The following is a 16,382-nucleotide window of genomic DNA, read 5'->3' as shown; positions in this document are numbered from 1 at the left end:
CTGGTCTCCTATCCCAGCAATGAACATTGTGATTCTTTACACTGACCTTGTTCTTGTGACTCAACTTCAAATCAAAATATCCTGCATTTACTTTTTTTCTGCAAACTATATAATGCACCTCGGGAAGAATTTTTAAATCCGTTATTAAGGACCCTGAACAGTAGAAGATGCAGGCCAGCCCTGTTTTATTTACAGCTTTTACAGTCAGAATATATGTTCTTATTGATTTATAAATCTATTTCCGCAGCCATACGATTGAGGAACTTCGTGGGGAAATAAACATCCCCCAGGCAACATGTGCTACGGAATCCAAGAAAACTAGTTATGTACGCATGTGAATTTGAACAAGGCACTTTATGATGTTAATGAAAGAAACAGGTTGCTTGGATGAGTTAATAATACTATCCAGCTGTGATTCTAATTAAAAAGAGGGGTTGGCTTGAATAGATCCGCGATACATCCCATTGAGTAACTTGTAGTAGAGATTTAAGCCAAACCAGATAAATGGAAATGCGGGAGCCCTGGCCGCAAGGAGCAAGGACTATGATCCCCAGCTTGCTGTGCGGCACGCTTTACACCGCCATCACCGCACGTGCCAGGAGGCTCTTAAGTAGTGGCCAGGGCTCCCGCAGGGCGGGAGCCCATTATTCTTTTACGTGCTGTGTTTGCTGGTTTTCCTGCCATCATGAGGGGCAAGGAGCAAGGACTACAATCCCCAGCTTGCCCTGCAGCACGCTTTACACCGCCATCACCACACACGCCAAGAGGCGCTTAAGTATTAGCCAGGGCTGCCGCACTGCAGGAGCCCACTCGCCAGGAGGCGCTTAAGTAGCAGTCAGGGCTACCGCAGAGCGGGAGACCATTATCCTTTTACCTGCTGTGTTTGTTGGTTTTCCTGCCATCGTGAGGGGCATGAGGAGCAAGGAGCAAGGACTACAATCCACAGCTTGCTGTGCGGCGCACTTTACACTGCCATCACCGCACACGCCAGGAGGCTCTTAAATAGCGGCTATAGCTCCCGCAGCGCAGGAGCCCATTATCCTTTTACCTGCTGTGTTTGCTGGTTTTCCTGCCATCGTGAGGGGCACGAGGAGCAAGGACTACAATACCCAGCTTGCTGTGCGGCACGCTTTACAACGCCGTCACCGCACGCACCAGAAGGCATTTAAGTAGCATCCAGGGCAAAGCCCGGGCCAAGGGAGGGCCTGTCTGCGCCCGTCCGCGTTCGGACTAGTCTGGGCTGGGCCAGGTCCCTTGGCTTCACAACAGAAGGGCAGGGGAAGCTCGACCAGCAAGAACAGTTACCAAGCAAATTTTCGAAGGCAAGAAGAAATAGGGAAATGCAAACTGTGATGTCCGTAGTAAAAGATCGCCCATTAACATCATCTATCACAAGCTATTTGACAACAGCCGTTGGGGGTGATCACGAGTGAGATAGAGTCTGTGGAGGAGAGATTAGGGGCAACACAAAGAGCATTAAATGGAGCGATACCGTCTGCACAAGTGCCGTGCAAGTCCATGTAATGGAAAGCATTGCGGTTAATGGGAGTGCAAGGAGTAATGAAATATATGGGGGAACCGTGGCTCCACTTGACTTGGGCACATCCATGACTAATGCAAATAAAAGTGACGTACATCAGGGCAGCTTTTTAGATACTCTGTGCCCTCCACCATCGAAAAAGTCTAAGGCATGTGGTAGAGTAAAAAAAGACAATTTGCCACTTCAGCCACCCGTTACAAGAAAGAGAACCCTGGCCCCCTTCATACGTAACGGGGAGAAGGCAACAGCCTCAAATATCAGCTCTGGATTAAAGAAAATTGAGTCTACAGGAGGGACTGTGCCACTGATAGACCTCAATGGTCACCATCAAATCACTCCTTGAGCCACTAATAGGAGCATTGAACAGCATTGACACATCTTTAAAATTATTAATTGGTGCCACTGCCTCCAAGTCAATTTTGGGCACGGGTATCGCTCTTGACCCCCCTTAAATGTAAATAATGGCGCGCCACAAGAAAGGTCCTCCCTTTTGGCATCCCTAGCCGAAAATGGCTCCACAAATCTTCCTCGGATCATCACTCACTCAGCTTTGCCACAGTTAGTAGACGCACAAACACGGGATGAGAGACGGCCAAGCCCAACACTCAGGCAGAAAGAGCCTGGAGGACCAAACCCTGCCTATGGCCAACATATTCACTCTTAAGTGGTAATCGGAAAAACGTCAAACGAACATTACATCTACCGCCAGATGCCACACCATATGTTATTATTTTGAAAAACGTGCCACCTTTGCCAGCAGATAAAGATGAAGACTGGAAGCAATTAAAGAATACAACTTTCCACTGGCTGGCAAAAACTGTGGACTGGACTAGTAGTAGTGAACTGTACTACAATATAAATATTGTTGAACGGGTGACATGGGTAGGCTCTCAGGCAAAAACAGACTCTGGGACTGTATTGTCGTAAATTTTAGGGACAGATCCTGGGTCCAATGGCTTATGTTTAGGCTTTCTTGGCTTGGCAACGGGAGAAGCCCATTCGAGGCAGTTCCCTTGGTTTTTTTTTTGGTAAGCCAGAAACAAGAAGAGCCATTATGAAAAATGGGGTTACCCAATCTGGTCGTGGACCTGGGTTACGTATAGTATCAAAAACAATGGTCCAAACCTAATAATCCAAGATCGACCTAATGAGTACTTGCAATCAATATTTGTACAATTCTTTATAAGCCTGCAAACAATTTGGCTGTGGGGTTTCAATCCGTTCACTAGTAACTCTGGAAGAAAAGAAAAGATGCTACAACCTGACAGGAGACATTTAGAAGATCAGAAGGAGTTTTTAATCACTCCATCCTTGAATTCAGTTTTTATACATTTTCATCATTTGAATCATACATTTACGGTACAAAGGAGCGTGGTACTTCTAAGAATGTGCAAAGAAGGAACGTGCAGTGTGTAGAAAAGGGTGAAAAGCTGAGAAAAACTTGTGACACAGAAGTGTAATAAAAAACTAATTTAAACTGATTATTGATAGAGCTGGTTTTAAAAGTTCCAGCCCTTTCGAGCAAATGGCCACTCATTGGTATATTCACACTTAAATGTTGTTCATTTTCATTTATACAGTCCCAAAACAAGAATTTCCAGGTCACACGTATAATGAGATTGGGTAGAGTGTGGTCCAATTCGCAATTTTAGAGGCGTCAAAGTTTCAACCCGACTAAGGGTACAGGGGTGAGTAAGGGCCTCAACCTGCGGGTCTTCTTCAGGACGAAAGGGGCAGCCTTAGTACCGTGGATGGGGCATACCTGAGGGTAGATTAATATAGTTTTCAGGAGGTAGCATAGAAATGGGTTATTAAAGGGTCACTGATCCTGACTGTTATGTGGTTTACCCATGAGCATTCATGGGCGGCCTGGTCCTCTAAGTGGTGTCTTTCGCGATAAAAGCTCCCATGGTCCGTATCTGGAATTGATAAGGTAGGAGATCAGGAATAAAATCGTGAAAGCTATTAAGGTTAAAATAAGGGCTCATTACAATTTAGTTGTAGACATTAGACTCACCCTTGAACAAGGGGTAGCGTATGTCTACATCATCCTCTAAGATCGTTATCGCTGTGTAAGAATAGCCGCTGCTGCGGGGGAAGTCGTGCCTGGATCGTCTTCCAAAAAGTTTCCGTTATGCTTGAATTGCCGCTGCTGCGGGCGAAAATGCAATGTCAGTGAATTAAATAAGGACAATTAAATAAGGACAGTTCGGGAGAGACGGGCCTGTCGGTGAGACGCTTACCTGGGGAACAGTGTCACCGCTGTCAGTAGATCGCGCGGTGGGGAACCAGCAGAACGAGCCAGCTACCGCGAGGACGTTATGAACGTACGCGTCATCAGACCAATCTAGTGGCAATCATTTGGCAATATGGCGTTTTGACTAGATCGCCATTCTTGCTCTGCCGGTAACCGAACACGAAAAGGCTTTCAACATGACAAACGCGGATGCTAAGGCTAGCACGCAAATAATTTCATAAGCGGCAGCCCCACTATTTTTGAACAAGGCACACCCTCAAAACAAATCACTCGCCTGGATGTGATTCACTCACATTCGGTTAAACGAAAAGAAATACCGGCTATTGTCCCTACTTGTATGTGATACTCTACGACTGAGAACTACACCACCAGCACTTTCAACATTTTAAATCCACTACCTTCGTGAAAATAGGAAGTGTTTTAAGGAAAAGATCAATACAGCCCTGAGGAGAGTCCGGTGATTTTGAACCACAACTCGAAACGCGTCGACACCGGCATTCATTCCATGAATAATCAGATAATAGGATTCATATTCCTAAAATTCCTTGATGAATTTGAGACAATCAACAGGTTTCTTATAACAAGGCTATGAATAGGGTTGTTCAGTTGTCAGTAAGTTGTGTATAATAGGCAAAAAATATGTTTATAAGAAATGTTCGTGACATTTTGCTTTTTTTCTAAATGTATTTAACATCTGTATGATTTATTTATAGGATTGATAATGCACAATTTACTGTTTTTGTTTGTGAATATATTGTAATAATGTGTTATCCTGTGGTAAGGATGATGTGTCTTTCTTGATGAATTAAAACATCAAAATTACAAATAAGCATCAAAATAAAAGGCATAAATAATTGCCAAGATAAACGTATAAAGTTTTGTTTATCTTTTTGTATACTAGAAGACTTTTGAAGTAATATTGAGGGTTAGGCACATTTTCTATCCTGTCAGGTTGTAGCATCTTTTCTTTTCTTCCAGAGTTACTAGTGAACAGATTGAAACCCCACAGCCAAATTGTTTGCAGGCTTATAAAGAATTGTACAAATATTGATTACAAGTACTCATTAGGTTGATCTTGGATTATTAGGTTTGGACCATTGTTTTTGATACTACCAGAAACAAGAAGAGGCCCTTGCCCTGAATACATAGTTGCTAACATGCCATCCACGTTTGCTATTCCAACTTTTCATTGTTTTCCTGCACTAGATCATGTTGATTGACTGTTTTCTAAAGGCAGGGTCTTGACTGGGCAATTTGCAGTCCACTGTACACTTTGTCGAATACTGAGAAACTAAGGATAGCTAAGATATTGCCACCAGTTGTGAGCATGATAGATAGTGACCACTTTGTAGGGAATTTTTCGGTATCCCAAAATTTCACTGCTAGTGTAGAAGTGCCAAATATGTTTATGTGTAGTTCTGACGATTCTGTTTTCCCTGAAAATCTTGATTTAGCTGGTTGTATGCCCCACGCTCTCCTTGAGAGCAATGCATCATTATCAAGTGTTGTGCTGTGTCGAGAGCTGGAAGCTGAGGTGGCATTATCTGATAGTAGGCCCGAAGAGGGCTCTGTTTTACCTTTGCCCACTTCATTAAAGGAGCCTATTGGTTAAAATATTCTGGCAATCTGTGACAGCCTCTTTTGGAATATCGCAGGTCTGGCGCACAAACTAGAAATGAAGTACTGGGTTGCATTTATTGAGAACTACAGTATAGTATGCTTTCAGGAAACGTGGTCGTGTGATATTGTCCATATGAATGGATTTTATTCAATTTTTACCCCAGCCATGGTGTCCTTGGGAGGGCATGCTAAAGGTGGCTTATTAACTTTGGTCTCAACATCAATGAATGGTAGGCTGGGTAAGATCAAATGCGACTCATCGCATTTTCAGATTATTCATATTTCTCTTAAACGAAATCTGACATTGATACTTGTACATTTTTATCACAATAATTTCAATGCTGCGAATACTGCCATTGCTTTAGAGTTGGAACATGCTTTTTTAAGTCACACTGAGGTTTCATAGTGATGTGGGGAGGTGATTTTAACTGCAAATTGTGCCCTCTTTCCAAACAGGGGGTCTGCCATCTGGTACCAGGAATCACAGATGGTAGCTATCATTTTATTCATAATCCATGTGGGAATATTTTTTATTCATTAGTATCTAGATTTTCTCTCTTTCTCACTGTGGAACTTATGGATCCTTCAGAAACTCATCTGTCAACATATAATGGGAGAGGCCATGGCACGTTAATTGATTTATTGCTTTTCTGAGTATTTTAAATCCCTCGCCCTCGTTATTAACATCCACAAAATTCATTATAGTGATCACTATCTCATCTCTTTTGAGTTTTGTTTAAAACTGATGTGCAACCCGCATCTATCAGATCAGACCCATTAACTCATGAAAAAAATAAAGGGCTACTCAGGAAGTGGTCCACTATTAATCCTGATCGGGTTTTACATCAAATTATTACAGCAAACATGACTCATGTTCTAGCTTGCTTGGAATACACTATTAATCCATCAGTTATGGTAACATCTTTTATGGCAATATTTCAGAGTGCAAATGCCATTTTAATTAAGAACTCTAAGTCTAGTTCACGGAATAACAAAAGATGGTTTAATGCCGACTGTATTCTCTGTCATAACAAACTAATTAAGACATTGAAAATAAAACCCCGAAACTTAATAGAGGTAAAACAGTTACGCCTTGACTATATGCAGGCCTTACAGAAACGCAAGTTAGAAATTAGGCAGGAAGCTTGGGAACAACTGTACATAGCCTGCCAGACCAAAGATTCCAAAGTCTTTTGGCAAACTGTTAATCAGGACTACTTTAATGCGAATAACAGTGGCAAAATTGACATGGCAATTATGCCTGAGACTTGGGTGGAGCATTTCTCAAATTTATACAAAACTATTAGTGATCCTGTTTTTAGCATTAATATTAATTTTAGGGCTTTAAGCATGGAACCTCCAACACTAGACGAGGTAGAAAGGGCCTTAAGTCAGACGGTGAGGAATAAGGCCGCTGGCCCTGACGGCATACCCGCAGACTTGTTCCTGGCCAACACAACCCTGTGGCTTCCATTATTAACAAACATATTAGGCTGTTATGCAGCCCAATGACCTCCTGACTCCTGGAGAACTGTGACAATAGTCCCCATTTTCAAAAAGGGCAATAGGGCTGATCCAAAATGTTACCAGCCAATATCTTTGATTGACTTCACCTGTAAGATCATGGGCAGAGTAATCTTAGAAAGATTGGAGGCCTGGGTACTAGAGAATGGTAAGCTCTCGGACATTCAATATGGATTTAGGAGAGGCCTGGGGACAGTCGAACAGTGCCTTAATCTGCACCTAGTCATACGCAAATATACTTTAGCTAAGCCGGGTTCCCATTATTTAGGGTTTATGAACCTAACATCTGCCTTTGACTGGGTGCAGAGAGGAATGCTCTGGGAGAAGATGTTGGTGGTGGGGATGGGCATAGAACTATCGATTGTGTATTTTATAGCTACCGTGCATTGGGAAGTCACTGGGAGGGTCCGATATGGATCAGGCGGGGAGCTCACTGATCCAATTAAAATGAGCAGTGGAGTCCGCCAGGGCTGTGTGCTTGCCCCATTTTTATTTTGTCTGTACATAAATGATCTGGAAATTTCTATCATAAATGGGCACGTGGATGCACCCCAGATAGGCCGAAGGCTATTACCAGCTCTATTATATGCAGATGATTGTGTTTTAATGTCTCGAACCGGGGTGGGGCTGCAACGTCTTTTAACTGGTTTTAATAATTTTATGAGTGACCTTGGCCTTAAGACTAATGTTGGAAAATCTCAGATTATGGTGCTGGGCAAACATCCAACCACTGTAAAGACTTTTTTTTATAGGCAGTGAGAAATTGCTTCATATGCCCACTTTTTCTTATTTAGGAGTTACTTTTGACTCCAAAAGCACATGGTGGCAGTTAATGGAGAAAAGGATTAGGGGTTTTAATCAAAATGTGGAAGCTAATTTTAGATTTAGTAAAAAACTAGGTTCATGGCCTTTGAACGTAATAACTGAGATTTATAAGGCTCGCACGTGCACTGCCAACTTATATGGTGCGGGAGTCTGGGGTTCATGCAGTAGTTTAGGTCTACAGTGAGCGGAAAACATGTTTTTAAAGGTGCTTGCTGACCCTGCCACAAAGCACTCCAGCAACCATGTGTCACAGTGAACCTGGTGTGACTCCCCTATCCTTTCGAATACAACTAGCACCTCTTTTATTGTTTCACAATAAAGCAAAATCCCTTGGCTCTCCTGTATTAAAGCCCAATTGAGGGACATGGGTTTATCACATTGTTTTGACAACCCAGTGAATATTGCTAAAATACCTAGGGCTAAATTAAAGAAGGAATACATGGCACATTTGTATTTGAAAAGAGACATGCAGGAGATGGAAAAAGCAGGGTTATTGACCACTCACTTTTGGTGTGTTCAATGGGGACCGAGCCGTACCTTTCTTTTTACTTTAGCCATGTTAAATTATATGATCTTATAAGGTTTAGGTTTGGAACCTCACACTTACTGGTTTCATATCCACGAAATGTATATGCAGATGCTGGATTGGATGTATGCCCATATGATTCGCATTCAAAGCAGAGCACGTTGCACTTTATGTTCTTTTGCAATCTTTACATTAATCCAAGGCACACTTTTTTAATAACACTTTTAAAATATTTGAATATAAGAAGATGCCAGGCAGCTTTGCACTATCTTCAGCTTTTAAAGGATGAATTTATCTGTTTGATGGTTTATAAATATATCCCCACTTCAGTTTGACGTAGAAATATTGTTGGGAAATGAATCTGTATTATATCTTACCACTGCACTTTATATTTATTGATGTTCTTAAAAAGTTTGACATTTGGCACTAGAATGTGGCTTCTTTCTGTCCTAACAAAATCATTGTTGTGTCTAGGGTGGTGATATGAATATCATGAGCTTTCTTCACCTGGACATTTGTGTAAACTCATTTTTCTCTTCCTTTTAAAAATTATGTTTTATATTGTTTACTTTTTACTAAATCAGAAATTCTTTGTCTCTTATAATGTTTTCTTTTGTGGCTTGGAAAATAGCCAAATAAAGATTTCTGAACTGAACTGAACTGCCTAAATCTAAAATGATGTTTTATGTTTTTGGTAAGAACTCTGAATTTGCCAATCTCCAAGATATGCTGGAGGGCTAATGAATGGCCTGCAATGGGGAGTAAGGAATGAGTATTAAATAATCCCTTTTGACGTCAGAGACGCTTTTGTACCCTGTTTCCCCATGACGGCAAACTGGGAAACCCATGGGTGAGATTGAAAATAGAATCCTTGTTGGCAGGCAGCAGTAACAAAAACTGATTTTCTCCAAAGAGGCCTTCCCCAAAGGGAAGATTTTCAGGAGTGCTCTTCTGTACTTGGATTAAAGTATCCCAGACTGTATGGACTATCACACAGTGTCTTAATGCAAGAATCCCATGCGTCAATTAGGGTGTTGGGCACGCAGCCATGAAACTCATTGTGCCCAAAGCCTAGAAATCAACCCAATGTGTCTAAGTTTAAGACACAATAACTAAAATGTGAAAAAGCCAATTGAAGTATAACATGGCGATCTGTCACAAGCCAGCACTTTACTAGACAATTAAATATTAAAATGCACATAAAACGAATGATGATTGAATGAAGACCATGCATCTTCACGAATCTTCATGAATATAACACATGAAGTACAGTGGTGGCTGGCACAGGTAAGAGTGGTCGGAAAGTGGGACGGGGCGAGAACGGGGCGGGGTGGGGGGAGTCAGCAAACAAAGGGATAGGTAAAATTAAATAATTTTTTTAAAACCACTTACCGTGTGCTCGCCATATCGAGCGCAAGGTAAGTGGTTTTAATAATTAATTTATTTATTTCACCTATCCCGTCGTCTGTTGACACTCCCCACCCCGCCTCGCCGCTCTTACCTGTGTTGGCTGCCACTGATTAAGTAAATGTGTTATATAAGATGCGCTAAAGAGCCTCTACTTTTTTATTTATTACTTATACATATTGTCACCTGATTACTGATTTTCACTAACCAAAGATCACCATTCTTTTGCAAATTATTCACTACCTTTTAAAAACGTGGCAAATATTTTATCTTAATGAATAACTTGAACATTCATTGCAAGTCAAGTCAATAAAGCTTTATTCCATTCATGAAAATCATAAAAGCAGGCATAAAAAATTTAAATAATTTATTTTGAAAGGGATTAAAAGTCAAATAAAAAATATAAAGAAAAAGAAAAATGTAATTCCATAACAGGTTAGCATTACTTAAAACATCAAATCAGACAGTCAACTTCTTTCTAATCCTAAGAGCCCCAGTCAAGAAGCTTGCAATGTTAAAACAGATTAAAGGACTTGTCAGCATTTTTAAGTAAACCAACGCTGGTCTAATTTGCACAAAGTTGTGGTCCTTAAGTAAGGGCATTATGTAGTGATACCAAAGAGCTTGATATTGGTAGCAGAAAAAAATAAAAAGCAAAGTATCCTGCGGGGAACAAAGACCTCTCTCTTCCACATTGTGCCTTCCTTTTGGTAATACTACAGATCAGTATAGAAGCTTTAATTTGAATCTCGTTAACGTCCATTGAATTGATTACCAACTCTAGAATTGCGTAAGCCAGTAGGATGCCTTGTTGGACTAAAATCCCAAATTTGTTATATTTTGTTAAGGTTAAAGAATTTGTAAAGCCTGGCTTATACCCAAATAGGCGTCTTGGCGCTAGTGGCAAGAACCCTAAGCATAGTCAATAATCAAATACAAAAGCAATCCAGACTTTTATGGAGTACAAGCTTGTTGGTCTAAAGAAAAAAACAGCTTTTCATATCTTTCTTAAATTTCAAAAGGTTAAGTTGAGCTCGTAGATAATTTGCCAGTAAATTTCCCCATCTTACTGGCATATAGGTAAAACTTCTTCCACCACTATTCTGGGTACTTGTACTTTGTTGGCAGTACTAGAACGTAAGGTACGTGGGGGGGATTACCAATTAAACTTTCTTGCAAGAAGAATGGACCATCTTGATGTAGTCCCCTGTGAACCCAACAGATCGCTTTGAATTGAATACGCTCCCTAATTGGAAGCCAGTGAAGTTCCCTAATGGAATTGGAAACTGAGCAGTGTGTTGGTAGATTTAACAGAACTCTGGCTGCCGCCTTTTGTAGAGTCTGAAGTTTGTTAAGAAGACATGCTTGGCAGCCTACGAATAGCGTGCTGCAATAATCAACTTTTGATATAATCAAGGCAATGATTACTGCTTTCCTATGCTCTAATGGTAAAATTAGTAAAATCTTTTTTAGGGTTATATTTGGTTTGTAAACAAAAAACATAAAAACATAAGCGCAAATTTTAGTTTCATACAAAGAATTCGTATAAGCATCTCATTTTGCGAACCACACCGTAATAAACATAAAACGTGTTTAATTTAGAGCAGATTTAAATTAATCGGTTCCAGCCCTTGACATGTAGGTTATGTCTCCTTTTATATTTTTGTTCTCAGCATTTAAAAGGAAGCAATTAGGATTCAGTTATCCAGAAAGAGGATGAGGAAGTTTGCCTCCAGGAAATCATTCAAAGGGCACTTAATCTTGAACCTAAAAATAATAACTACAACTTCAGTTTGAGGGTCGAACTCACTCATTAGACTGTAATCTCAGGAGCTGCTTCAATATTCTCTATTTCATGTTCTGCCTCATTCCCAGATTTACCAATACTGGTAGACCTGGAAATATGACAGAATGCTCCGGCGTTAAAAGGAGATGTTTTTTTGCTCTTTCTAAGTGTGCAGCATTCAAGCCCATAAAGAGGGAAAAGCCTCAGAGGATTTGTGCAGGAAGGTGTCACTTACTGCACAAAACAATCCTGCCTGTAACGCAGGCACCCTTGCACCATGGTGCAAGGGTGCTTGTGTTGGCGATAGGCAGGGGTTTCAGCACCAGCACAGACCTCTCCTTTTTCACACAGCGTAGCACAGCAAAGTGACTTGCTGCGTTGCTTTAAATGTTGTGAATATGGCTTAATGGGTGGGAGGGCAATAAACAACCATTAATGATCAGCTGCATGTGAAGAATCGATATAAATGTTTGCATGGAATTTCAGCAACACTTCGATGATGACTAACGAGCGTCCAGGTTTACATGCTTCCATCATGAAAGTTTGGTCTTACCTTGAGGCACTTTTCTTGTTTAGAGAGGTCTTCATAGTTTTTAGCCGTCAGGGCAGGAGGTTCAAGGAGGCGTTGTGATTCAGATACAGACTGACGAAGTTGAAGGATCTCTGCCAGGTATGCAGAAGGCACATAAGAAGGTTTCACAGTCTTTTCTTCAGTCATCACAACTGTTGTTTCTTCACGAAGTGTTTGCTAGAAAAGGCATACAACGCAATGTTTCTTTTAGTATAGCATTATTCAACAAATGCAGTTTCAAATTTATATTAATCAAATATTTACAAAAAAGATCAATATATATAAAGTAGTTTTATAATGTCTTGCTGTGAAATTTACCATATAAGTTCTGGTGCCCAAAGATTTCTCAGAGGTACACAGTGGGTGCTATCGAAGGTCAGGGTGTAATGTATTCTAATGTAATGGAACTTGAACTTATATAGAGCAAAACTGTCACCCTGCGGGTATCCTTGCGCTGCGACTCACCCTGTTGCCAGTGTGCATAAAGATAACATATTCACCGATTTGGAAGAGCTCGTTTTACCAATCCCTAGGCAAGAGCTAGATTTAATTTGTCTGATATTCAAGGAAAGATCATTCGTGAGTCGTGAGGCTGCTACACCGAATGCTCTTCCACCTGTCCTGGTCTTCTTGAATCTAATGGTGGTTACCAGATTTGCGCTTGATGAACGGAGATTTCTCCCAGGAGTGTACCAGGTAAATTTCTCCTATATGGACATTGGACCCAGGCCATGTACTGCTCTAAACACAATACAGAGGCATTTAAATTGAATTCTCTCATTGATGGGTAACCAGTGAAGGTACTTTAAAGCTAAAGTCGTTGAGGACTTGCGCTGCCTATTTAACACCAATTTGTCTGCTAGGGACTGGATCCTCTGTAGCTTCAGTAACACTGATTATGGTGCTCCCAAATACAAAGAGTTATAATAATCCAACCTGCTCAATATTATACTCCTCACTACTAGAGATCTAGTAGCAACTGGCAGTAGTGGAAGGATCTGGCTTTATTTTTTTATTTTTTTATTTATTTTTAATTTCTTTTATAGCGCTGGAATCAATCCCATAAGGGTATCTCCGCGCTTTGCCAGCTAAGAATCATCAGATAGTGTGACATGAGAGGTTAAAAGGACAGAAATGCTTCTTGATAAAGAAGGGTCTTTAATGTCTTTCTAAAAGACATATGGTTAGTGGTCATTCTTATGTCAGTGGGGAGTTTATTCCATAAGGCAGATCCAACCGAGGAGAATGCACGGTCTCCTTGTCTGAATTTCTTTGTGGCAGGGGGTTTTAGAAGGGCTTGATTGCTTGAGCGGAGAGACCTGCTAGGCTGATATAACTCAAGGGATTGTGACAGGTATTTAGGACTTGCTCCATAAAGGCATTTGTGGACCGTACAGCATATCTTAAAGTTGATACGCTGCCGTATGGGGAGCCAATGTAGTTCTTTCAACAAGGGCTTAGAGGGGGTCCTGGCCGGTGCACTCATGAACAGTCTTGCTGCTGTGTTCTGCACTACCTGCAAACGACCTACTGCATCTGCGTTTGCTAATGTCAGCAGGCCGTTGCAGTAGTCCAGACGGCTGGTAACCAAGGCCTGTACCAGTGTCTTCCTATAGGTGGCAGGGAGATAGGGGAAGACAAGTCTAAGGAGGCCAATGGTATGAAAACACAACCCTGCGATGTAATTGGTGTGTTCCTTCAAAGTCAGCTTTTGGTCCAACTTAACCCCTAAATTCTTTACATGAGGTTTGGATGTAGGTACTGGGCCAAGATCTATTGGCCACCAGTCTGGGGACCAGAGGAAACTCGCTTTGCCAAAGAGCATGACCTCAGTTTTTCCCACATTACATTGGAGGCAGTTCACAGCCATCCAATGTGACACTGCCCTCATACCCTCAGCAAAGTTCTCCTTGACTTTGGGGCCAAGGGAGCTGAAAGGGTAGAGGAGCTGGGTGTCATCAGCGTAGGAAACCGGTATGAACCCATATTTCCGCACAATCTCAGCAAGGGGGGCCACATATACATTAAACAATGTAGGGCTAAGGCATGAGCCCTGTGGCACCCCCTTCGTGAGCACCCTTGAGATGGAACGAAAGGGGCCCAGGCTGATAGATTGTGATCTCCCGGAAAGGAAGCTCTCCAACCATGATAACACTAAGCCTCCAATTCCTACTCCCTGCAAACGGCTGAGAAGGATGTTATGAGACACGGTATCAAAGGCTGCGGACAGGTCCAACAGCACTAGAATATGGAGCCGCCTCTATCCTGTGACATTTTGATCTTATCTGTCACAGAAAGAAGGGCCGATTCAGTGCTGTGGTTGGGCCTGAACCCAGATTGAGATTGGTCCAGGCCCCCTGTCGCCTCGATAAAGCTGGAGAGGATGGTGTTAACGTGTTTCTCTGCCAGTTTGCTGATGAAAGGAAGGAGAGAAATCGGGCGAAGGTTGGAGAGTTCTGACCAGGGCAAGGTGGAATTTTTGCGTATAGGGTTCACTACCGCCTCCTTCCAGGATTGTGGGAGTAGTCCCTTGGCAAAGGAGAGATTGAGCAATTTCTGAATAGAGGGTCCTAATATCTCGTTCAGAGGGGAAATTAGTTTGGCGGGTATCAAATCAGTAGGAGAGCCTGTCTTTATTTGGTTGATAAGCGCAGTCAGGTCTTTAATGGTTATTTCTGGGATAACATGATGGGTTTCCCCAGAGGTCACCGTTGGGAAAATTTCAAGGGCCTCAGTATCCAAGGGACCCGAGAGTGCAGTAATTTTCTTATATATCCCTTCTATTTTGTCCTCAAAGAACTGAGATTTTTGTGCTCTTATCAAGGAGAAACCGGTACCAACTGTTTTGTTGACCTGTGACTCCAGTTGAAGATTATCATACATTAAAACCCCCAGGTTACACACTGTTCTAACTGCGGTCAGTGGTTTATCCATAGGGGTGAGTCTAAACTCGGAGGGAAAAGGCCGTGCAATTTTGGCTGTGGAGCAGTATACTATCTCCGTTTTATCTCCATTAAATTGTAAGGAATTTTTCCTGAGCCAATTGGAGGTATTGTGCATACACTCCTGGAATTTATCTAGGGATACTTCTTGATTTCCTTCCAGAGAGAAAACCAGTTGTGTGCCATCTGCATAATTGACTAGATCGATGCCAAAGAACTTGATGACTGGGATCAGAGGGCACAAATAGATGTTAAACAAGATCAGGCTTATAGCTGAGCCCTGTGGCACCCCGTGTCGCACAGGTGTCTTTGGGGATGTAAATGGTGGGATAGTTACCGCCTGCTGTCTGCCCATCAAATATGATTGCAGCCACTTCAGTGCCCGTCCTTTTACTTCGATGTCCTCTAGTCTTTTCAGCAGGATACTGTGATTCACCGTATCGAATGTGGCCGACATATCCAATAGCACTAATATGGACGGATTACCATTGTAGAAGTGTGGCTCAGGGGTTAGAGGCAGCAGACCCGGAAGCTGAGATCGGTCCTGGACCAGGGTTCAATTCCCTGCCTCGGCGGGGCTTGGGCTTAAAATTCCACGGACTCGATAATTCTTGCCTCGGTGCCTCCTCGACTCACGGGTTCACACTCTGCGACTCTGGGCAATAGCTTGCTTAATCTCCACAACGGCCCCTCGCGGCGGGATGCCTGACTTTCACCTTGTGGATACCCTGCTATCTCACAGGGGAATACCAGGAAGGGTTCCCTAAGCAAGCGCCGGGACACCCACTGCGGGTAGCTGTGCGCTATATAAGCTCAACTACATTTACATTCATTTACATTTATTGTCTGCTCGCATTCTCAGGTTATCAAGTACCGTCACTAGGGCTGTTTCAGTTCCATGCCCTGGTGAAAACCAAATTGAGCCTTGTCTAACAGGTTTTTTCTTCTAAATAAAGGGACAGGGATTTACTAACTGCCTGCTCCAGAATTTTAACTGGTTATGACAGAAGGGAAATTGGTCTGAAACTTGACTGAAAAGTGACGGTTTCTTGAGCAGCGGGATCACCACTGCCTGGTTCCAGACTTCTGGAACAGTTCCCTTTTCCAATGATTGGCAACGAATCTGCTGCAACCAGTGGAATAGTTCTAACCTACACTCTTTCCATATCCCCTGTGTAAGGGGATCCAAAGGGGAGCCATTAGATACACTTTGAGCTAATTTATTAAATATATCCTCCGTGAGAATTTGAAAGCACTCTAGGGCAGGCGGCTGATGGCTGTTTAATCCCTCTGCCTGTTGCTCTACTATTAGTATCATAGGTGGTTCCTTTTCCTCATCCAGGCTACTTTTATTGTTGGAGTTCAAGCCATCAACAATCTTATT

General features: G+C 42.1%; 1 protein-coding gene across 7 annotated transcripts in view; it reads right to left on the bottom strand.

Moving 5' to 3' along the window:
* Nucleotides 1-16,382, bottom strand: part of DMD (dystrophin) — a 6,826,337-nt gene that overhangs the window by 4,068,180 nt on the left and 2,741,775 nt on the right. For all 7 annotated transcript variants that reach the window (XM_078657819.1, XM_078657824.1, XM_078657821.1 and 4 more), the window contains exon 42: nucleotides 12,039-12,233. In XM_078657819.1, the coding sequence (XP_078513945.1) occupies nucleotides 12,039-12,233 (195 nt within the window). The remainder of the gene's footprint in view (nucleotides 1-12,038; nucleotides 12,234-16,382) is intronic.

This window comes from Lissotriton helveticus, chromosome 8, assembly GCF_964261635.1.
Source record: "Lissotriton helveticus chromosome 8, aLisHel1.1, whole genome shotgun sequence".
NCBI lineage: Eukaryota > Metazoa > Chordata > Amphibia > Caudata > Salamandridae > Lissotriton > Lissotriton helveticus.
Note: the sequence above shows the minus strand (reverse complement) of the source record. Positions and strands in the feature narration are given on the sequence as shown.